The following is a 24,330-nucleotide window of genomic DNA, read 5'->3' as shown; positions in this document are numbered from 1 at the left end:
GAAAGGAGAAGAGAGAGAACACAGCCTTGTGGGGATCCAGTTGATGTTTTTGATGGAGTGGATATGTGCTCATATGCTACCTTGATATGGTGTGTATGAAACATGCAAAGGTAAAGCTGACAGAGAATAGATATTTCAAGGTAACTTTATCCAACCAGACAGAGCTGAAATATAAAACCTCTTTCAGCCAACTCCTTGAGACACAAATGGGACTTTAACGAGGATCTGATCAGCTTGTTCATGAATAATTTTCAGTATAAGGAATAAAAATGGTTTTAAATAATTAATCTAACGCATTTTGAAATCAATAAGTTCCAGTGACATTGACTTCATGTATCGAGAGGGAGACACGTGAGTGAGTCTGACATTATGCAATGATGTGCAGTAAAGAAGAACCACCCCAAATAAATCTGCAGCGTCTGCAGAGTTCAGTCACCGCGCTGATAATCTGTGCTTTTCTGAATGCAGGAACTTTTGTGTTTCACACTGACGCAGGCTTTTACTCCTTTTTACTGAAGTGACGGATTGGAAACACGACTCCCAGCTGTGGAGAAGTGAAAAACAGAGAGTCTCACACACCCACTGCTACCTTCACCCCACTTCTCTTATCAAGCCTTCAGTCATAAAACAGGGCTGAACACACACGCACACACACACTCACAGGGAGCACTGAACAAACTGCCCTCCCTGCAGTCAGTGTCCTGTGGTCTGGACCTCCGTCAGCAGCTCTTCTCACGGGGACTTTGTCACTTCAGCAGGTGAGCGATGAACTCTTTGGCACTCTTGTTGTCACCTGTATGAGGATTAATCTGCAGCAGGTTCAAGCACAGTGAGGTGAGAGCTTGTCTTGACTGAATATCAGTTGTGGGAAGTACTAAGTAATTTCATTTAATTTTCATTTTAATTTCAGCTACTTCATTCCTCTGCTTATCTACATTTTATAGACCAATATTGTGAATGTACTCCGCAGCTTTAGTTGCTACCTCCTTTGCAGATTTAGATTATTAATACAAATTATGATGTGATATTACAGATTAAAAAAAAACCTTATTGATCCTCGCTGGGAAATTCATTTGAAGTTACCCAGCAGTATATAAAGTAATTTAAATGAGCTGAATCTTTAAAGTGATGATGGTTACTGCATTAAAATTTAAATATCATACATAATATTATAAAATGAGCCATACCGCATAATGAGTATTTTTACTTTTGGTACTTTTTGATTCCTAGATTTTTGTACTTTTTGCATGGACCTACTTGCATACTTTGTATTACTGAGTATTTTTACACTGTGGTATTTCTACTTATACTTCAGTAGATGAATAATGAAAAAAGCCTGTGTACTTCTGTCACCACTGCTGAGTAATGACAGAAATAGGAAGTTAGGTTTAACTGCTCCGGTCTTCCAGAGAGACTTCTGTTTTAGTTCAGTTTCTTGATCAGCAAAATTGCAGCTTTTAATGTGCCTGTAAATGACACCACAAACTCCTTTGCTAATAATTTTATAAATCTCACCGAATCTTTTCATTTTCTGCAACATGTCAATGGCCCGACACACATTAAGGGAAACACGCTGGACCTTGTTTTTATACTTGGTTTGGACATTGATTGTATCGTCTCTGAGGAGCTGCCTGTCACTGATCACAACTGCATCCTGTTTAATTTGTCTATTATTTCTGACTGTTCAACCAGCAAGCGTACAAAACTCACCCGTATGTTAAATAACCTCTCGGCTGAGAAATTCTCATTCGCTTTTAACAGTGTGGCGCAGCCTGTTAGTATTAATGTTGACGCTGACTCCCAAGTTTTAACTTTTAACTCACACTGCTCTGCTATTCTTGATAAGATTGCTCCTTTAAAGCCTTGAACTATCCCCGCAGCTAATCCCACTCCCTGGCTGAACGACGACATCCGTTGCCTTCATCGTAAATGTCGGACAGCTGAGCGCTTGTGGAAATCAAGCAAGCTTCATGTACATCGTCTTAATTTTAAAGAACTGTTAGCTGAATTCAATTCTGTTGTTAGAGTGGCCAGAGCCTCTTATTTTAAGAATCTCATCATCTCCAACAAGAGAAATCCCAGGGTCATTTTTGACACTATAAGTAGCATTACTGGTGCACAACTGCCTGCTCTACCTGCGTCCTCTGATGAGGACTGTAGTAATTTTTAAATGTATTTTGTGAATAAGGTTGCCAGTGTCAAGGCCAGTAAAACACCCTCCTCCTCCTCCCTTCCTGATCCTCCCAAACAACAGTCAATTATTGACAATTTCTCACCTGTCTCCTTACAAGACTTAGCAGATCTTGTGTGCACTATGAAGATCTCTTCTAGTCCGCTGGATATCCTGCCCACAACTTTGCTGAACAATGTTTTCAGCACTATTGGTCCATCTCTGCTCACTCAATCAATAGCTCACTGGTTTCTGGTCGTGTCCCGTCCCATTTCAAGCAAGCGGTTGTTCAGCCGCTTCTCAAAAAGCCCAATCTGGACCCCGATGTTCTTAGTAACTACCAGCCCATTTCCAAGTTGCCCTTTGTATCTAAGATTCTAGAAAAAGCAGTTGCAAACCAGTTAGTGACAACGTGTGACAGTTACAATATCTTTGATAAATTTCAGTCCGGTTATCGTCAGTTACATTCCACAGAAACTGCTCTTCTCAGGGTCTCCAATGACATCATGATGGCCTCTGATGCCGGTAAATCCACAATCGTGGTTCTGCTTGATCTCAGTGCAGCCTTTGACACTGTTGATCACCACATCCTTTTAGACAGGCTGAGGGACAGGGTAGGCATCTCAGGTACCGCCCTTCATTGGTTTAAATCCTATCTGTCTGATCGATCCTTTTCTGTGGCTGTTGGCCCTCATAAATCAGAGTTTGCCCCCCTTTCTTACGGGGTGCCCCAAGGTTCAGTGCTTGGGCCTATCCTCTTTACGCTATACATGTTCTCTCTCAGAGATGTCATCAGCAATTTTGAAGGTATCTCATACCATGTGTATGCAGATGACCTCCAGTTGTATTTTTCTTTTAACCCTGATAGGACCGATGGAATTGACTCGCTGTACGATTGTATGAATGTAATTAAGGACTGGATGGCTACTAACTCCCTTCAGTTGAATGCAGCTAAAACTGAGATTTTAATTACTGCACCTGACGCTTCAGCATCTAAAGTGGCCAGGGCCAGTGCTTAGGGTCCCTCAGTGCAAATGTGCACCCCAAGTTGAGAAACCTTGGGGTCACATTTGATCAGGCCATGCTCTTCGATGACCACATCAAAACTTTTAGATTACTGTAATTCTCTTTTCACCTGTCTAAATAAAACTTCATTAGACCGCCTCCAGCTGGTCCAGAACGCTGCCGCCAGACTTCAGTCCAAATCTCATAAGTTCACTCACATCACTCCAGTCCTGGCATCCCTGCACTGGCTCCCTGTTAATTTCAGGATCCAGCACAAGATTTTAACCACCACTTACAGAGCCCTCCATGGTCAAGCACCTGCATAGTTGACGGATCTGGTGTCCTTTCACTGTCCTGTCAGGTCACTGCGGTCCGCTGAAGGCCACCTACTTACTGTCCCTCACACAAGATTAAAGACGAAAGGTGATAGAGCCTTTAAGGCTGTTACACCAAAATGGTGGAATGCACTACCTCATGAGCTGAGAGCGGCCTCTTCCGTGGACATTTTTAAAAGGCAGTTAAAAACACATCTGTTTAGGCATGCGTTCCATTAATTGTCCATTGTATCATCTCTGTATTTCGCTGCACTTTACTTTTATTTTGTTTTTGTGTATTTTGCATTGTTTCTGTTATTGTATTTTTTTGTATTTTATCTTGTGAAGCACTTTGTGAGTCCTCTCTGTGAGAAGTGCGATATAAATAAATTTACTTACTTACTTACTTTTCCACGTCCATGCATGACTTGCAAGGTACCCTGGGTGTGTTGGTTGTTGTCGTTCTGGGATGCCGTGTCAAGTTCTGCCTGTTACAATGTGTTCTTTCAAAGTACACTTCTGTTTTCACAGGAAATTTCACATTTGCATACAGGTTAGGGTTAGGAAAAAAACAACAGGGTTTGGCTTTAGAATCTTACGGGACGTGAACACTGCTCTCTGGGGTGAAAGTCTGTGTTCATTGGACCCATCCACCACTGCCGCCTTAACTTTTGTCCTTGTCCCGCCACGCATTGTTAAACTATAACGGCAACTGGCCGCGTATCATGCCAACATTAAAGGACGCCTTTTTTCATGGGTTTCTGATATCACTGCCCAAGCATCAGATTTTCACGACTTCAGAGTGTGATCGGGCTCTCTGCAGAGTGGTCCAGACCGCTAGAAGCTAGTTACCAGCTAATAATGAGCCAAGCTGAAGTTAACGTCGATAAGCCAGCGTGTTCCCGACTACGATTCGGAGCCGGTAAGCTGACACAGAGAGAGGTAACAGCTGTTAAAAAAGTTGGAACTGAAATCTTAAGAATCGGGCTCAGAGGTCAAAATATGATACCGTATGCTAGGCACCCTTCTGCGTCACTTTTGGACATTCTGGGACGGCGTGTCAATTTACGCTTGTTACATACAATGTGTCCACAGACTGTATATGAAGATGGACGACTCATCTCTGACAGTTTAGGCTCTATTGAAAGGGGATCTATCAAGGACACTATTTTGAGTGACAATCAACCCCATTTTCCCCCGATTCTTAACGAAAAAACCAAATAAAGCACACAAAAATGCTCAGGTAGGATTGAGCTTTCTATAAGGTGTGTTAGCTGCAGTAAAATGTTTCTTCGGGGTTTCAGGAGGAGAGAGGTCCAGGATGTCGGAGAGCAAAGTGACAATAGAGCTTGGGCAGAATGGAGCCTCAAAACACCAGGTACCTTCCGCTCTTTATGCTAGCATCACACATTTTGGAAATATGTCAGTGTTTTGGGTGTGAATTAACCGTTTCACAGTCTGCAGGTTCGGGCCAACAGCAGCACGGCGCCACCGTCAGTTTTCACAACATCAACTACAAGGTGACGCAGGGAGGAGGCTGCCTGTGTTGGAAGAAGGGTACGACCAAAGACATCCTCATTGATCTCAAGTGAGTTTCTTAAACTACTGCTGCTGTCAAAAGGAACTCTTGAGTTTGTGGTTTCAACATAGGAACTCATGTATATGTACCGCTGGCCGATGGAGATAAAATGTTTTAATCTTGCGGCTCTTCCAGACTTTCCAAATGTTGTCGGACCGAATGGATCAAATCCTGATGGTGGAGTGAGTCACTGAACAACACATTCTCACTCCGACCTCGTCACATATCGACGTTTTGGTTGTGGACTTTCCACGTCCACATACGACGTGCGAGGTACCCTGGGTGTGTTGGTGGTTGGCGTTCTGGGACGCCGTGTCATACTATGTTGAATGCTAATGGTTAGCTTGCTAGCTACAGTAGTTGACCAGCTAGTCTCTCTGTCACAAAGCCTCAAAAACTAAATATTGCGCAAAGACATGCGGATACATTTTGCTGTTCAACTCTCTCGTGGAATCTGACCTTTAGCAAGCTTGTTAGCTCAGAGGAGCCTTTATAAAAAAAAAACCTGGATGTGTGTGCAACACAGTTAGTAAGCTATGATATCGTAGCTTACTAACTGTATATACTGTATATACTCTATAAAGTTTTAGGACCAAATGTCAATTAAACAGTCATCTCCTCATGTGCTGCCAGCAGCCTGAACTTCCTGTAACTGGTCCAGACATTCAAACTATCCAAAAAGCATATTTACACCCTAGGGACAAATCAAACTCTTCAATTTGATGTGGAACAAATCATCTCCTGCAGCATACCAAAGTTTGCGATCCGAGGGGGGAGGCTTGAATTGATCTTCTGCAACATATCAAACTTTTAAATGCTGGAGTGACTTTAGCACACAAAGACACCAAAGCATGTTTCAGCCCTGTGAGGCATGAAAGTTCGAGCCGTGAGTTCGGTAAACTGAGGCTGTGTGTGCACTTATTGTGTGTGTGTTTGTCTACGTGCCGACTGGAAGACACCTGGGAGGTAAACGTGACTCGAACAAGGCCCGCATGGATCAAACACACACACATTTACACACGTTTGGAGGCAAAGGAAGGAAGTTTGCTTTGTCAAGAAACTCACTTTTCCTCTGTGACACACACTCATACAGAAGCTTGAAGGAAAACAATGACCCTCAGCTTAAATCAACAAACAGAGACAGTGGCAGGATGCTGAACTGCCTTCGTACCTTTTTAAATTTGACTCACTGAGAAAGTTCAAGGTGTTAAATTCACAGAAATGTGTTGGCCTGAACAAATCTGTCTTTCCACCACTTTGGTCTGGACTGAAATATCTCAACAACTACTGGATGGATTGCCTTGAAATTTGGTACAAATGTTAATGGTCATCAAAGGATGAATCCATCTGACTTTGGTGATCCTCTGATTTTTCCTCTAGTGCCACTAACGGGTCAAACTTTTCACTTATCCTGTGAAATACCTCAATATTTACACAAAGGATTGGCACAACATTCACATTCATGGTGCTCAGAAGATGAATCCTACTGACCTTCTTCTGACTTTTCTTCTAACACCATCATGAGATTGATGAATGTGTTTTAATGTGCGAGTAAAATATCTCAACGACAACAAACTGACGCAGGGATGATCTTTTTCTGTAGGCCGACGCCAAAGTTAGCTCCACCCTTGTTCCCTTGTCAAAAAGCCTCAAAGATCTGCAGCAAACTAATTTTTATGACACTTACACATTTGACACTTTTTTTTTTTTTTAAGAGTAAATGCAATCGCCAGAAATAAAAAGCTAACCTTAGGCTATAAACAAACTGCACTTCAGTCACATGACTTTAACGTCACCACCACAACGCGGCAGTAAAGCCATGTTGCTGGCGTGATGATGCTCTGTAGTCTCATTTAGCCACTTTGTTTGCAACCACCTTTTTTACGACATGAAAAGCTTCAAAATTCACCAGTGAAGTATTTACCGACGAATCTTATGTTGTAGAACAAAACGTGAAAGTCTCATCAGCTTGCGTCAACCACAGACCCATTGACTTCAAGACGAAAGAACCGGACGTGCAAAAATACTAATTAACATCCCCGTTTTAGGACTCATTCCTGCAGCACTCTATTAGGTAGATTGTCATGCTAGTTGGTTCAGACATTCATGTTCCCCTGTGGATGAACTGTAATAACTTTAGTGATTCTTTGACTTTTCATCTAGCGTCATCGTCAACTCAACATTTTAACGTGTACAATCTTACTATATAATGACGCACAGTGGTAGAGGGTCATGGGAGGATGCCAATGAAGCAATATTACATTAATTGGCCAAAGGGGGGCGCTATAGCAACCGATTGAAATGTCAAACTTTGAATGGGCATATCTCATGCCCCGTGTGTCGTAGAGACATGAAGCTTTGCACAGAGATGCCTCTCCTCATGAGGAACACATTTGCCTCAAGAACCCATAACTTCCGCTTATATAGATTTTCCGCCATTTTGAATTTTTTGAAAAACACTTGGGTGAACATAATCTAGGGACCAATATCTAAAGTTCCCTCTTGGCAAAAGTTGGAAAACTTACTAAAACTGAGCTTCTATAAGGCAATGAATATTGCGGAGGGCGTGGCTCATCACATAAAGGTGTAGAACATCTCAAGGGTTTCACCCATCACCACGCAACTTTGTAGGCATATGACCACACATAAACTGAGGGGACCCCTCCATTATTGACCCCATCAAACAAAATGGGGGCGCTAGAGAGCTCATTTCTTATCTAGGCCTAACCGCCATATGGATTTTTACTAAACTTGGTAGATATGTAGAACAGGACGCCTCAAGGTGACTGGAGAAATTTAACTCTAATTGGCAACTGGGTGGCACTATAACAACAGAAAAATCAGCTTCAAAATGCTTCAAAATGAGACCGATCGCTGTGGCTCCCCCTGTGGACCAATGTTTTGGGGTTTTTTCTAATATTTGCCACACCTTTCCCATGTGGACTACCAGTGCGCCCCACTTTTAAGTCAATACAACATATAAACACTTTAACTATCTGCCTTTCAACGTGCTATCTCAACTACTAATGTACAGTTTTAGCCCACTAACTATCCCACTATTGGCAATGGTACTACTGTACTTTCAATAAAGCAATCGTACTGTCAAATTCACAAACACTCTGTCTGAACACATTGCTCTTCTTAATGGGTTCAGTTGACTATTTAATCTGCAGTTTCCTATGACCTGTATCCCAAACACACACCATGTGACACTGTACGTGGGCAACTGCCCACTCAGTGGGTATGGACTAGTGTTTTATATTAACAACAAAATGCCCGCTGTACTTTGTGCCAATGTTAGCACGCTAACTTGCGAAATTAAGATGGTAAACATTATACCTGCCAAACGTCAGCATGTTAGCATTGGTTAGCATCAGCATCACCCATTGGTTTGTGGGCTGATGTTTTGAAGTCACTGTAAAAGACTATTGGTATATGATTCTCTGACCTTCATCTTTATTGTCTCTGATAATGATCTGTTATGACAAAGATCTTTGATTATGTATCGTGAGAAATGCAGTCTGACAAAGTGCTGTGTGTGTGTGTGTGTGTGTGTGTGTGTGTGTGGTTTATAGAGGGTGGTATCTCTGGTATTTTATTTTTCAGTGTGTGTAATCATTGACCGGCCTGAGTCAAAGTTGAAGGCTGGTTCAGAGCGTTTTTGTTTTTTTTTCTCCATTTTGTTTGGGGTATTTCCTGCTTCAGTTAATCTGCTCAGGTCCTGTGGTCTGTATTCTTGTTTTTTTAACCCAGAGTTTAAGAAAATGTATTTTACCATCGCTTATGATTTTGCATAGAACAGTTTCACCTGTTTGTTTTGAGTTGATCTATCGTCCATTCAACCTTTTCTTTTTGAGGTTTCTTTTGGCTACAACCTGTAGTTTTGATAAAAAAGAAACCTCTGCGAGCACACTGTACAGGAGGACCGGTTATTCTGTCACCACAAGGAGGCAGGAAGTTAAACGTTTGGTAATAAATAACATTTCTAAGCTGCAGGTTTTGATGACTTTGGAGTGTGAGTGAACTAAAAAAAACAGTGTGTTTAAAATTAAAAATTAAAGGAAGAGACAAAAGATTAAAAATAAAAAAATAAGCCTCCATCATATTAAACCCAACAAAACTGCAGCATCATGGTTTGAGTGATGAAAATAAATCGCAGTGTCATGTTTTATGAGATTTGCTGACGAATAACCTGACAGATGAGTCAATCAAAAACTGAACTGTCATGTTTTACTGAGAAGGCTGACTATCATGTAGGAGGTGAAATAAAACTGCACCGTCATGTGGCGTCTGATTTGCTGATTCATTCAGGAGGAAGTTTCAGGTCCTGAGTCAGCAAAAACACCAGAAGATGAATCAAACTGTTTAAAACCAGCAACTGAAATGTCACAATTTACTCTGACTGCAAAAACCACAACAAAACCTTTCAGTTCCTATAAAACATGAAAGAACTGAAACTGCCTCGTCATTGTAAACAAAACAGATGAGTCGAGATGAATGAGTCACATGAGTGTGTAGACCAAGAGAGTCAGTCTGTGAACCTAACGCCACATTAAATGTTGGCACTGTACGTTTCTTGATGTTCTCCTGCTGTGCTTCTTCAAACATGGAAAAAGGGGGTTTATGTGGAAGTTGCTCTTTAATTCTGTGAATAGACGAAAGAGTTTGTTGTTTGAAAATCTGAGTTTGACAGTTATTTACTTGTTTGTCTTACAATTTGTTTAAACAAGGGCTGTAAATGGATTAAAATATTTAATGGCCATTAATCGCATGATTGTCTATAGTTAGATCGCGATTGATCACAAATTAATCACACATTTTTTATCTGATCTAAATGTACCTTAAAGGGATACTTTAAAGTCTTTAAAGAGTAACTAAACCCTAAAACCATTTTTTTTTCAGCTGATAATCATTGTTTCTGGTTGTATAGTAGTGTTACTGACTGATCCTGCTCAAAATCTTGACAGTTCAGTGCAAACGCTTCAAACCTGGTTACTACACTTGAATTTATATTACATTACATTGGAGGCGAATGATTGTTTTTCGAGGCGAATGACGTCACTAGCCGTCCACGGTAAAGCCTGCCCTCCTCCCTTTACTCCTCCCCTTACTATAAAACCATTCTGTCCGCAGAGAGAGCTGAGCCTCGGGGGTATATGTGCTGGGCCGCGAGGGAGGGGGGGTGGATGGATGGATGAGGTAGGCTGCTGCGCGGTGAGGCTAATCATGTGGCAAGAAATTAAAGGAGTGTGAGTTTGAATGTGAATGTGATCTGGCTCTCATGAGTTTGCTGTGTTTTGTTAACACGTGTAGAGTCTCCATGACTGGTAATATTAACTGTCTCTCTCTCACAGTGGGATCATGAAGCCGGGTCTGAACGCCATCATGGGAGCAACAGGAAGCGGCAAGTCATCGTGAGTGTCTTTACCTTATGTTTTCTCTTTGTGCTACCATTTACAAGAGGACCAGATCAAATGCCTTGTGTGAGAAAGCTGCTCTTGATTGGTCAGAATTTCCATGTGGGAAAAATCCAGGAAGTAAATGTTGAAGAAGAGTACACTTGCAAGATAAATGTGACACTTTCTAATGTCACGATGGAGGGACAACTACGCCGGTTGATTTTAGCGCTGCTCATCGTGGACCAGACCGAGACCACGTCTTCAAGAAGGTCTCGGTCCAGTCGTTTTGGTGCGCACCTGAGTGTGTTCACACCTGCCCAAACGAACCACACTGAGGGGGCAAACAAATTTAAGTTCGACTGTCCCAAACCAAACATGGCAGGTGTGAAAGCACCCTAAACTGAAGGATGAAGTGTTCCTGAATAAACTCTATAAAAACCCTTTTGGATCAGCTTGAAAAGTCGTCGTCACAAACCTGAAAACAGGCTGTTTTCCTGACTTTTTAGAGACACCTGGTTCATGATGATCTTATAGCCCATGATGCATTGCTGTAGATTAAACTACCCACATTAATGCAGCAGGAATATTAATCTAAAATTATCAGGTAGCAAAATACTGACAGGAAACATCACCTGCACTACAAGTACTTTAAGAGCTGGCTGTTTCACTTTTACTAAAATCTTTTTCAGGTTTCTGGATGTTTTGGCGGCCAGGAAGGATCCTGCCGGGCTGTCAGGAGAGGTTTTGATCAATGGAGCTCATCAGCCTCCAAACTTCAAGTGTCTGTCTGGATACGTGGTGCAGGTGAGTGAGTGAGACAGACAGGAAGTTATCGACAGGAGAACGGCTTTGATTCAGGGGAGTTTCTGCAGGCAACTATAAGATCAGCTTCTCTGGGCCATAATTAAAATCTACTGTGGAAAGACATCCTGGAAATGAAAGTTCATTCATCATCTGTCAGGTGTTGATGGTCATTTCTTGTCTTCAGGACGACGTGGTGATGGGAACACTGACGGTCAGAGAGAACTTCACCTTCTCTGCAGCGCTGCGGCTCCCGACGAGCATCTCTCAGGAGGAGAAAAAACAAAAAGTCGACAGACTGATCCAGGAGCTGGGACTGGGCCGGGTGGCCGACTCAAGGGTGAGGAGAGAGGGGGAAGGAAGGAAGGAAGGAAGGAAGGAAGGAAGGAAGGAGAGAGGAAGAAAGAAAAGACAGTGATAAAAAATAATGATTGGAAAACACGCCAGTGGGACAGAGGAGGGCTACAAAAAGACAGAGAAAGCAACGATAGAGGAGGAGAAAAGACAAAAAGGAAAAAAAGAGCATCAAAAGAAAGAAACAACAGATTCCATCGTCTAGAATGCAAAACAAAGCTGCAGCGTCATGGTTTAACTGGTAAAAAATAAACCTCAGTGTCATGTTTTAAGAGATCTGCTGACAGATGTTAAAAAGAGGTTTCTCAATACATTATTTCAAAACTGAACTGTCAGGAGAACTGTCTCCAAGAAAGAGCTGAGGAAATTAAGAATAAGAGAGAGAGAGAGAGAGAGAGAGAGAGAGAGAGAGAAAGTAAGAAAGAAAGAAAGAAAGAAAGAAAGAAAGAAAAAGAACCATCATTTAGGAGGCAAAATGAAACTGCGGTGTTGGAGCAGAAGGACAAAATAACAAAAAGCAAAAAAAAAAGGGAAAGAAAGAAAGAGATAATTAAATTAAAATAAGACAAAGAAGAAGAAAAGAGGAAGCAAAAGAAAGAAGGAACAACAGAGGCAGGGTGAGGAGAAAGTGAGGACGACTGAAAGAGTGACAGAAAGTATAATGACAGAGAAGACGACAAATAAGCAAAGACAGAATCAGGAAAAGAAATAAAGACGAATGGAAACTGAACTCCTTCAGGATGAGTTTTGACGACGGTTAGAGGCGCGGAGGGTCCTCACAAGTACACGAGTTCACACCTCTGTGTGTGTGTGTGTGTGTGTGTGTGTGTGTGTGTTCAGGTGGGCACTCAGCTGATTCGTGGGATCTCCGGCGGCGAGAGGAAGAGGACGAACATCGGCATGGAGCTCATCATCGACCCACCTGTCCTCTTCCTGGACGAACCAACCACTGGCCTCGACGCAAGCACCGCCAACTCTGTACTGCTGCTGCTCAAGAGGTCAGCACACACACACACACACACACACACACACACACACAGTGGCAACGGCAGGATTAAATTTCATAGAATGCACGTGAACCGCCTGCCCACTTGTAGGGTACCTTGAACATGTAGGTTTCCAGGCATGGACATACGCACTCTGCCCAGTGAGTGAGCAGGAGATTAACATTAACATTACCGACACAACGCCACCATCGAACTCTGATTAGCTGACCACGTGCCTTTAAAGCGGATAGATATAGGATTCATACTTCCCGGCCAGTAGGTGTCACACTCACACTCACCCACTCTCGCTCCACTCTTCAATTCTACAGGCTGCCAGGTTCGTAAACGACAGACACTAGAGACAGCGAGCCAAGTTAGCTAACATTAGCTATAAGTTAGCTGTGTTAGTTAGCAAACATTAGCTTACCTGTCCAGAAGGAAAGCAGCAACCTCTACATGGCTTTTTAGCCCTTTTTCTGCCTTCAGCTGACACCAACGATCAAAAACTTAACCGACGTTGATTCTGGTTTTGCTTTTCTGTTGGTTGGCTCGAATTTGCGACAGATAGTGCTGGGACGACACCATTCCTCGGCAGCTATCACAATCTGGCAACCCTGAGTCCTGCCCCCCCCTTAACCAACATAACCAAATCAAATTATTGACATATTTTGGGCCCGTCAAAATTTGTAAAACAATTATTTCTCTACTGTAATTATTTTTTTCAGAAAAATTTAGACTTTAATTCTACACCTTTCTAGGCATTCTGTGGATGTATTATTTTTGAAAAAATATTTGTTTTGATGAAACAGCTATACATATGACCTTTAAAAGACAAGCCAACGGACCTGACAACAGCAACATCAACATTTACGTTTAAAAAAAAAAGACTACAGCATCAATTTGTCACACGAAAGATCCTGGACATGTAGCTAGCTGCTAGCCTCTGTCATTGTAACGTTAATGCTAGCAGCAGCGACGTTAGCAGACCCTGTGCTCGTACAGGTGCTCTCTGCATATTCTTCTCTGCTGAGGTTTGTTCACTTTATTTCAAAAGCCTGAAAAATGCAAAGTTGTTTCCGTTAGCTCATTTCCAACTACTGTTGCTTGCTAACGCATAAAATAAGTAACACAATATTGCTAGCATCCCAACTGAGCGCCTGAAATGTTTATCACTGACCTCTGGCCTGTGACACGTGCACCAATCAGCAGCATCCAAATGTATTTGCGTCATAGTGAGTGGACACAGCCAAAAAATGCATCTCAGGCACATGGAAAAAAAATTGTAGGCACAGCGCGTACAGGAGGACCGGCCAAAATGTCCTCACTTTGCAAAAATGTCCTTGCTCTGTTGTTAAAATCCGATCTTTGGTCCTCACTATGTAGCATGTACAAGTATACAAACACACACAAACGTTTCTGTCCTCAGACCTTTGCTTTCAGTTAAATCCACACGTCTACGATTGATGAAACTTTAAACATGTTTTTCCTCCTCGTTTCCTCAGGATGGCAAACAGCGGTCGCACCATCATCCTGTCCATCCACCAGCCTCGATACTCCATCTACCGCCTGTTCGACCGGCTCACCCTGCTGGTCAACGGCAAACAGGTCGCCAACATCTGCTAACTGAAATACGTTTAATCAGATTTACAGTGTTTCCATCCGTGGATGCTTCATGTTTGACTCTTCTTCTTTTCTGTTTTTCTCTTTTTCTTGCTCTTTTGTTTTTTCTTTCGTTCTTTTTTGCTCTCTTTATTTTTTTGCAACTTTTACTTTATTTATTCTTTTTGTCGCTCTCTTTTCTGTTGCTTTTGCTTTACTGTCGAGCGTCCTCACCTGTTCATCTCAAAATCAATTATTGTAAAATTGACTTTATTAATATAGAAACTGACCCAGACTCTTGTGTTCACTGTAATCAAACTGATCAGGTTTACCACGGCCCGGCACAGAGCGCTCTAGAGTATTTCTCAGACATCGGTAAGAGCATGAAATCAATCCAATACAACATGACATGATGCAGAAGTGATGTAATTGTATGTAAGTGGGTTTGGAACTTCATTTCCCAGGATACACCTGTGAGCCCCACAACAACCCTGCTGACTTCTTCCTGGACATCATTAACGGAGACTCAACCGCCGTCGCTCTCAGCAGCATGGACAATGAAGGTGTGTGTGTGTTCAGGTTTGGATCACAGTTTAAAAGCTAAGTGGAATCGAGAGGCATGAAACTATATTTTATGCAGTGTCCCTGTTGATTTTAGCACCTCCCTTCTGGGTGGCGCCCTAGGGGGTCACCTATAGCCCTGTTTCCACCAAACACTTTCGGTATGGTACCTTTGGAACCAACAGTAACCCTTCAGACATGGTACCTAGACCCTCGGTCTGTTCAGACAGTCCTCTTAAATGTGGGCGGGGTTGTTGTCACTCAATGCTCCGTCTAGCACTCGCTGTATTTCCTCATCAGCGGTGACACAGATGGAAGTCTGCACCTGGTTTATCGTCCACAGAACGAGGCTGCATGCCAACATTTTCAGAACAAAATAGAACAGGCTGCAGTGAGAGTCTCTCTCCATGGGATATTTAAAAATTGCAGCTCTGTGCATTTAGTCCTTCTCAGGCAAGCTCAGAGGTTTAGTGTTGCTGGTGCCCACAGGAACAACGCTCTACGACGCTTTTTTTTGCCTCCGAGAGATTACTGGGTTATATGCAATCCCTGTCGAAATTAATATATATAAATGCTCGAAGATCCACTCATTACTAGAAGTGTAATGCCAGGTTCACACTACATGATGTTTTTGTCTGTTCTGACAGTCACTATGTCACATTAGGCGACCGTGAAGTCGTAAAATCATGCCGTGACTTCACAACCAGACATGACCGACAGGATTCTGAGTGCTCCTTTCTTCCCTCCAGAGCCAGAGCCAGAGCCAGACTCAGACACAGTGTCGATGTCCAGACGGGGGATCGAGGACAAACTTGTAGAGGAATACAGAAACTGTCACGACTACAAACAGACCAAAGCAGAGCTGGGTACGTACAAAAAGGTCAAGGTCAATACTTCACACAGAAACTCGGGTTTTATATGAATACAGCACATGTAAACCACTGTCGCCTTGTGTCTCTCTCAGAAAGGATAATTCAGGGTAGGCAGATCATCACCACTGCTCCCTCCAGAACCATCACCTACAACACCAGCTTCCTGACCCAGTTCAGATGGGTTCTCAAGAGAACGTTCCGCAACCTCATGCTCAACCCTCAGACCTCCGTTGCTCAGGTAGGAACATCAAGCAGGCGTCAGTTTCCATCTTAAAAAGTCTGTAAAGTGGAAATTTAAAGAATCAAACTGACAATTCAGGGAGTATTTTTCAACATATAAATGGATGTTACTGAATCCATAAAATTCAAAGTGAACTCTAAAATGATGTCCTGACTGTCATAAACTGAGACATTAACATGAAGATGTTGAAAAATGAAATGATGTGGGGAGCTCACTCTGTCGCTGTTGTACATTTTGAGTGTAGTTGGAGCAGCATCTGGTGGCCGTAAGAGGAACTGCAGCTTCACATACTTAACAGTTTAACATTTTGTAAAATGTGCTTATTCATTTAGCAGAAAATCAATACCACTCTCATGTCCGTCTGTGAAATATAAAGCTCATCTGGGGACAAAAACAAGGTCCCCACAACGTGAGATCACTTCATCTCACTGTATTACCACACAGTTGTTGATACAGACACATTATGGGGACTCACCTCCCAACTGGGGACAATAAATCAAGTCCCCACAAGGATAACATTTTGTTTGTGGTTAAAAGAACGGTTAATTTGGGTAAATACGCATCTTCACTTTTCCTTGAGAGTGATGGCCTATCTGCACATACACAGATATTTTTGTAAATTAATATTTTCCCCCTTGTTTGAAAAAATAATTTTGTCCACATGACATTTGTTTTAAAAACATCTCTGGGGTTATTTTTGCTTTATTGTGTGGACAAACAATCAACAGTGAGTGTCAACTTGAGATCTCATCACCGTTGATTACCCTTTGAAGTAAAGGTGGATTTATATTACACACATTAAACACACATTAAACATGGCTTAATAGAGACAGTTTCAAACACAAGTACACAAATCAGCTTCACTATAACTCGCATCATTCACAGACAAACACTTGTCTTTATCTGGACACATTTTCCCCACAAATACAACATGCTAACGTTATTAGCACAAGCGTATGGCATTTTACGTTGTATAAATTAGCCTAGCAGCTAGCGGAGATTTCCTCTACTCATATAAAGCCAGGGACAACAGCAACATTTAACAAAGGTAACATTACAAAAATCAGCTCCATTACAGCTCACAACATTCACCAACAAAACAACTGTCTTATACTAAACACATTTTCCAAACAAATACAACATGCTAACATTATTAGCACAAGCCTATGGTATTTTACATTGTATAAATTATCCTAGCGACTAGCGGAGATTTCCTCTGCTCATATGAAGCCAGGATAAATCACACACAAGGCTTAAAACGCTATTTTTGCGGAGGCTTTATTGTCTTCACAATTTATTGTTTCTTAGCTGTGAAATTAAAGTAAATAAAGTATTGTTTCCAGGGAGGGAAATGGTTTGAGCTTACAGAAACAGACAGGAGGTCTGCGTCGCTGCGACGTTACATTTCTGGGGAGGTGTATGTCAGTATACAGCATAGGTTCAGCATCAAATCAACACAGAAGTAGATGAAAGAGCTCACTAACAATCCCACTCTGGAGAGTGTCCGGCCATCTGCTGGTTCAACCGCTCCTGATCCAAAACCATCGGTTCAGGCAGACTTAAAACCCCATATGCTGAGGTGGCGCAAAAACACTGGTGAAGTGGTGTAAAGTTGTCATCAGACCAAGCAGTGTGAACAAAATGTCAGAAAACCAGTAGTCAGCTGTTGTTTCTAGCCTACGCTCATCACACAAATTAAAAAGGGACATGCATGTAATAAGAAGATGATGTCATTGTTTCCTAAATGCTCAGTTTTACACGTCTACACACATTAACAATAACCTGAGCTCCAATAAATCTTCACCTATGAAACCTTAAGCTCTTTTTGCACGTGGACGAGAGGCCAAAACGCAGGGGAAATATTTACAAAAATATCTGTATACATGTAGACAAAGCCTGAGAATCTCATGTCTTTATGGTGGAATCAGGATGCGTTTAGCTTAGCTTAGTATAAAGACTGGAAACAAGGGGAAACAGCTAGCCTGGCTCTGTCTAAAGGGAACAAAATCTGCCCACCAACACATCTTAATCTCACCAATTAACACGTTACATTTTAAAATCTGTCAGTCAGTCATTGTTTTATGAGGTAGATCAAATTTCTTTTTTTACACTCCACCAGAATAGAATTAGCATGCCTCCCAAAATGTTCCTCTAAAATTCAACACTCAGTTGTTGTGGCTTGTTTATGGTATGTTTACCACGCTTATGCCAAGTTTTTTTTTTTTCTGTGCAGGTAGCAGTGACCTTGTTCCTCGCTCTGGTTGTAGGAGCCATTTTCTTTGACGTCAAGGAGGATCCAAGTGGAATACAAAACAGGTATTTTGTAATGTTTTATTCTGGTTTGATTAATTCCATACAATTCAGTATTTGGTGCCACTGCCTTCATCAGCTTGTAGATTTAGTTTTCCTTTTTAAAAGTTAGCAGCAGCCATTGTAGTCGTTGTTTCATTAGTGGAAACGAGCGGTGGTATTGTTGTGGCAGTAAAATCATACATGCAGTAAAACTATGAGCAGAAGCAGCACATGGATCAGCATCAAGGTTAATACATACAAAGTTTTTACATACAAAAAAATTAGGGTTGGTATTTTGGTGCACAACGAAAACAAGCACCGCAAAGGTGAAGAATTGGAAATATACAAATATTATTTTTTATTTATTTGACAGGGGTAATACATATGGGCACTGATGCATTTAAAGTAAATTAATTAATTAATATCGAATAAAATAAAACAAAACAGAAATTTGAAATAAAGATTTTTTGAATGGAAAAGATCAGTACAGTGTTTTAAAATGAAGAGGATGGTGTGCGCAAGTTTTCACTTTTATACTGTGCATATTGTGCTGGGTTTAACTGCTCATTTATCGGTCTGTGTATTGAGGAGTTTGTGGTTGTGTTTCTAGGTTTGGCGCTCTCTTCTTTATCACTGTGAATCAGTGTTTCAGCTCGCTGTCGTCTGCTGAACTCTTCATCTCAGAGAGGAAACTCTTCATGTGGGTTTAACACAATAGCACACACATACTTATGAGGACATTATATTGATTTCCATGAATCCCCCCTAAAACTTTAATCTTTAAGTTGTTTAAAGAGGCAACAGATAGGATTCGGTTTTTTTTTAGTTTGGCATTAAACACACATTAAACACACATTAAACATGGCTTAATAGAAACAATTTCAAACACAAGTACACAAATCAGCTTCACTATAACTCGCAGCATTCACAGACAAACACTTGTCTTTATCTGGACACATTTTCCCCACAAATACAACATGCTAATGTTATTAGCCCAAGCCTATGGCATTTTACATTGTATAAATTAGCATAGCAGCTAACGGACTTTTCCTCTGCTCATATGAAGCCAGGGACAACAGCAACATTTAACAAAGGTAACATTACAAAACTCAGCTCCATTACAACTCACAAGGTTCACTGACAAAACAACTGTCTTATACTAAACACGTTTTCCAAACAAATACAACATTCTAACGTTATTAGCACAAGCCTCAAAGCTTCGTTTCCACTGAGGGAAATGGTTTCAGCTTACAAAAATATACAGGAGGTCTGCATCACCGCAATATGTAGCTACATTTCTGGGGAGGTGCACATCAGGCTATGGCGTAGGGTACGGTGTCAATACAATGCAGAAAGATAAATCCTGCTTAAGAGTAAAAGGGATCGACAGCACTGTCTTTCTTTGTTGTTGTTGTTGTTGTTGCGGGAATGAGGTTAGCTTATCTTAGCATTAAGACTGGAAACGGGGGTAAACAGCTAGTCTGGCTCAGTCCAAAATTTTCTTCACTTGATGGATTCACACAGTTTATCTAATTTGTTGAACTGGTGTATAAACAGAAATATTAAAGCACAATTTGAGGTTTTTGGGGAGTTACCTGCTAGTTTCACTGTGTTTTTAGTGTTTATGCTAAGCTAAGCTAATGCCTGTACACTCTGTACACAAAAATGAGACCGATATCTCATCTTACTGTCTGAAAAAAGTTTAGATGCATACTTCCAAAAATGTATGGCTCCTTCAAATTAAAAATAAATGTTACCCTTGTGGGGACCTGAATTTTGTCCCCATATGGTACACAAGTTCCCACGAGTGCACACACGCACACATATTTAACATTTTTGTGTATCTGTGCCTATTTGTTTTCCAGTGTCGTCAAATGAATGAATGAATAATCCAAAAGCTAATACTACTTGATGAGGTTTATTGATAAAATTTTGACATATTTTTTTCCCATCAGTCACGAGTATATCAGCGGCTACTACCGGGTATCTGTGTACTTCCTGTGTAAGATCCTGTCTGACATCATCACGCTGAGGACCATCCCCGCCATAGTCTTCAGCTGCGTGGCGTACTTCATGATTGGTGGGTAGGAGGACACACACTGTGCTCTGAGCTTTGATTACACTATATTAATAACAGGAACTTTAAACATGAAAATTATAATCATTTTATTCATATTTTATATTAATTACATTTTATATAATTGTAAATTGTAAACTGTTGGTCAGATAAAATAAACTGTTTGACCCTTCAGCTCTTGAAGCTTGTAACAGGCATTTTTCACTATATTTATACCTTTTTAATAGATTAAACAACTAACTGATACATCCCCCCAAAAAATATTCAACAGATAAATTGAAAATTGAAGTGATAGTTGCAGCTCTAAATGTATTTTCATATACTAATTTATACACTGTGCTATGTTCTGAGCTTTGTTTACACTAAATTTATGACCAAAAATTAATCGTCAAAAATTTAAGTAATCAAGTGATCATTTCAGTAATTTAACAAGAACATTTTTTGGTTCCATGTTCCATCTTTTATTTTAGAACTTTAGACTGTAGGTTGAACAAATGAAACTATTTTAGGAATGGGAATTTTTCCAATTTTTGTACATACACTTTATACACAAAATGACTGACACACCCCCCAATTATATTTTCGACATTGCTCTTTTTATTAGTGTTCCAAAATCAGTTTTTTGTTTGTTTTGTTTTTTTCCATCCTGCTGGGATTTTTAAAGTTTGGGTTTATTTTTTCTTGAATTGAAAAATCGTAGTTTAATTTCTTGTGACAGCTTTAGAGTATTTACAAAGTGCTGCTTTGGCTTAAGATTCTGGTAGGAGCGAAGCGCAAACAATTCAGGTCGTCCACAGTACATCGAAGTTGGAAATAATTATTTTTATGAAAAAAATAAATCCATAAAATTGAGTTAGTAATAAAAACCCTACATTTACTTTTATTAAAACTTTCTATGTTTTGGTGTGCAGCAGTTTCAAATTGTTATTGTTCTTATGCTCTGGATTTAATTTAATATGTATATATATATATATATATATATATATATATATATATATATATGTATATATATAATATTTTTTATATATATTAATTGCTGAGAAATTATTTGTTTTGACAAATTATTTGACAACATTAGGTTTGGTTAGGTTATATCCTTGGTCCTCTGATTGTTTCCTCGCACAGGTCTGAAACCGACAGTTGAAGCGTTCTTCTTGTTCATGTTCACTGTGGCTCTGGTCGCCTACACCGCCACCGCCATGGCTCTGGCCATCTCCGCCGATCAGACTGTGGTGGCCATCGCCAACATCTTCATGACCATCGCCTGCGTCTTCATGATGGTGACACTCACACACATCAAAACACAGCAGCATAAAGCACTTTAACATGCAATTCATCAATCAATCGCAAAGCTGGACAATCGTACCATTCTCACAACACGTATGGTTTATCATTGAAATTCATTTCTAGCTTCTCATTTATAGCTAGCGATCAATTTTGTAGCTGAAATGACAACTGCCGCTGGCTAGCTAATTAGCTACTGTAGCTAGCTAAATAATGCTAACTGTAAGGTGGTAAAGAAAGAAAAAAACACCTTTAACTCCACAAAAGTGGCATCGATTCAAAGCAGAGGCAGATTTCACTTTAAAAATCAGAATAATTATGACCTCTGTTTTAGTCTCGTAACCATAACACATGCAAACACTTACCTGTAAACCTGTTTTTCTGCAGATCTTTGCAGGTTTACTCGTGAATCTTCCCTCCATCGTCAACTGGCTCGCTTGGTTGAAGTACTTCAGTATACCACGATACGGTCTCGGTGTATGTACACACTCTCTGTCTCACACACACATACACACACACCTTTATGTCCTGTAGCTGTTGCTTATGATGTTCCTGTGTTTCCCTTCTTCTGTGGTGTTATAAATCCAGGGATGTGTGTGATTAGTTGACAAGTCGATTTAACGTTACCGCCAACGCTAGTCGGCACCAGGAATACTAATCAAATAAACTTTTCATTAAAGTTGTTGTTATTATACACAACTATGTGAAAATGTCGTAATAATCAGGCACATTTCCTAAAGGTCTGTTGTTGATAACTTTTATTTAGTGTTTTGTAGGATACTCTGTAATGTTCGTAATGCACAGTGCAAAGCGCCTTCCATGTTTTTTCATTTTCCGCTCACAGAACACAAGGCAGGACTTGACAAACCATTTTCTGCACAAACACTGCACGAATCTTTGGATCTCTGTAAATTTAAAAAGATAATCTGAGAGTATGATGGTGTTAATAAAGATCTCTGTCTCTCTCCAGGCTCTGCAGATTAATGAGTTTAAAGGACTGAAGTTCTGTCACGTGTCGAATAACACACCTGAGCGCGCGTAAGTACCAATATTTATGCCTCATTGTAAAATGATGTCATTGATGTACGAGACATAAATGTTCTGTATGCAACCTTCAGAAAATCCTTGTTTTTAGTGACACCTCTCTCTGAGCATCCTCTGGTGCTTGTACCCGGTAGGTGTGAGCGAGCACCTGAGCATTGGCCAAAACAAGAGACTGAACATGATTGACCGCCATCACGTTGAGAAAATGCTGGAAAATAATTTCAGTAATGGTACGATCAGTGTTCCTGTGTAGACCATTGGCAACGTGATACGAAGTTGCTTCACATTTGGAAATTACTTCATCATCTGACAGCACAGCGCTCTAGGGATGATGTTTTCCTGCGGGCCGACGTTAGTGACGCCCTTAATGAAACTGGGTGAACATAATCTAGGGAGCAATATCTAAAGTTCCCTCTTGGCAAAAGTTGGAAAACTTCCTAAAACTGAGCTTCTATAAGGCAATGAATATTGCGGAGGGCGTGGCTCATCACATAAAGGTGTAGAACATCTCAAGGGTTTCACCCATCACCACGCAACTTTGTAGGCATGTGACCACACATAATCTGAGGGGACCCCTCCATTATTGACCCCATCAAACAAAATGGGGGCGCTAGAGAGCTCATTTCTTATTTAGGCCTAACCGCCATATGGATTTTTACTAAACTTGGTAGATATGTAGAACAGGACGCCTCAAGGTGACTGGAGAAATTTAACTCTAATTGGCAACTGGGTGGCGCTATAACAACAGAAAAATGCTTCAAAATGGCTAAAATGCGACCGATCGCTGTGGCTCCCCCTGTGGACCAATGTTGTTGGTTTTTCTAATTTTTGGTATGACTAAGTCATGGTATGCTATGCTGTACTCAATGGGTATGGACTAGTTTAATTAATTTATGAATTACTTTTCTCGGTTGAACGTTCACGTCACATAATGTGTCACTCACTGATGATGTCGTGTTTCCAGGTGTACCGGGGAGGAGTTTCTGGAGGAGCAGGGTGTAGATTTCTCCACCTGGGGCTTCTGGCAGAACCACATGGCTCTGGGCATCATGACCATCAGCTTCCTCACCATCGCTTACCTCAAACTGCGCTTCATCAAGAAGTTCACCTAGACCTTCATCACCATCATCATCATCATCATCATCACCGTTGTAGTTTAATACAAGAAGGAAGTGCAGCTCAAGACTGTGTTCGTATATCTCTCATTTTTTTGCAGATGGTTTCTAATTTTTTTGTGTGTTTCATCTGCAGTTGATTCATGTGATAAAACATGACACAGTTATCCTCCAGATCAATACTGATGATTCGTTTGTCATTTGTTATTTACAGAGCTGTTATGGCAGAAATTAATTAATTATTTATTTACTCCTTACTAACCCCAGAGCCCTTCAGTGTAGTAACTACTAATAAACTGTATCATGATTTTTGCACTTTAAAGTTCAGAGCCAAAAAAGTAAAAAAAAAAAATGTTCACACAAATACAAGAATTTTATATTTATGAATTTGTAAAAAATAAAATAGTGAATTTGCATTCTGAATCTTTTTTTAATTCTTTTTTAAATTTCAGCCAGTTTTATAAATTACTTTTGACTTTATTCTTTGAAACCAGTGAGTGCTTTAGTTCAGGGCACAAATATTATGCGATTTTTTTTTTTTCTGGAACAAGGTCAGTTCTTCTGAGCTTTTGCATGACACGCTGTGTCACAACATCAGGACAATGGCGGACCTGCTGAAACTGTCACGAATTTGCAT

General features: G+C 40.7%; 2 protein-coding genes across 10 annotated transcripts in view; one reads left to right on the top strand and one right to left on the bottom strand.

Moving 5' to 3' along the window:
- Positions 1–4,078, bottom strand: part of LOC125883904 (type II inositol 3,4-bisphosphate 4-phosphatase-like) — a 45,924-nt gene extending 41,846 nt beyond the window's left edge. The window contains exon 1 of one of the 4 annotated variants that reach the window (XM_049568530.1): positions 3,893–4,078. The gene's annotated coding sequence lies outside the window, so the exon portion shown is untranslated. Of the gene's footprint in view, positions 1–661; positions 793–3,888 lie in introns of those variants that run through there. The other 3 variants (XM_049568531.1, XM_049568528.1, XM_049568529.1) reach the window with 3 other exon arrangements.
- abcg2a (ATP-binding cassette, sub-family G (WHITE), member 2a) lies at positions 623–24,109 on the top strand. Of its 6 annotated transcripts, none has more exons than XM_049568537.1 (19): positions 623–758; positions 4,794–4,867; positions 4,947–5,077; positions 10,423–10,482; positions 11,157–11,271; positions 11,456–11,608; positions 12,463–12,620; positions 14,111–14,213; positions 14,534–14,582; positions 14,672–14,770; positions 15,518–15,634; positions 15,733–15,878; positions 18,115–18,197; positions 18,784–18,873; positions 20,129–20,253; positions 21,376–21,530; positions 21,922–22,011; positions 22,505–22,572; positions 23,543–24,109. In XM_049568537.1, the coding sequence occupies exons 2-19, from the start codon at positions 4,811–4,813 to the stop codon at positions 23,688–23,690; spliced, it is 1,947 nt and encodes a 648-aa protein (XP_049424494.1). In that variant the 5' UTR covers positions 623–758; positions 4,794–4,810; the 3' UTR covers positions 23,691–24,109. The 6 variants fall into 6 exon arrangements, with proteins under 6 accessions (XP_049424494.1, XP_049424495.1, XP_049424493.1 ...); XM_049568538.1 differs by having other exon boundaries at positions 714–834; XM_049568536.1 differs by lacking the exon at positions 623–758 and adding an exon at positions 4,212–4,411 and having other exon boundaries at positions 15,524–15,634.
- The last annotated feature ends 221 nt before the right edge of the window (positions 24,110–24,330 follow it).

This window comes from Epinephelus fuscoguttatus, linkage group LG23 (assembly GCF_011397635.1).
Source record: "Epinephelus fuscoguttatus linkage group LG23, E.fuscoguttatus.final_Chr_v1".
In the NCBI taxonomy this organism is placed as follows: domain Eukaryota; kingdom Metazoa; phylum Chordata; class Actinopteri; order Perciformes; family Serranidae; genus Epinephelus; species Epinephelus fuscoguttatus.
The sequence above is the reverse complement of the archived record's forward strand: the minus strand, read 5'-3'. Positions and strand labels throughout refer to the sequence as shown.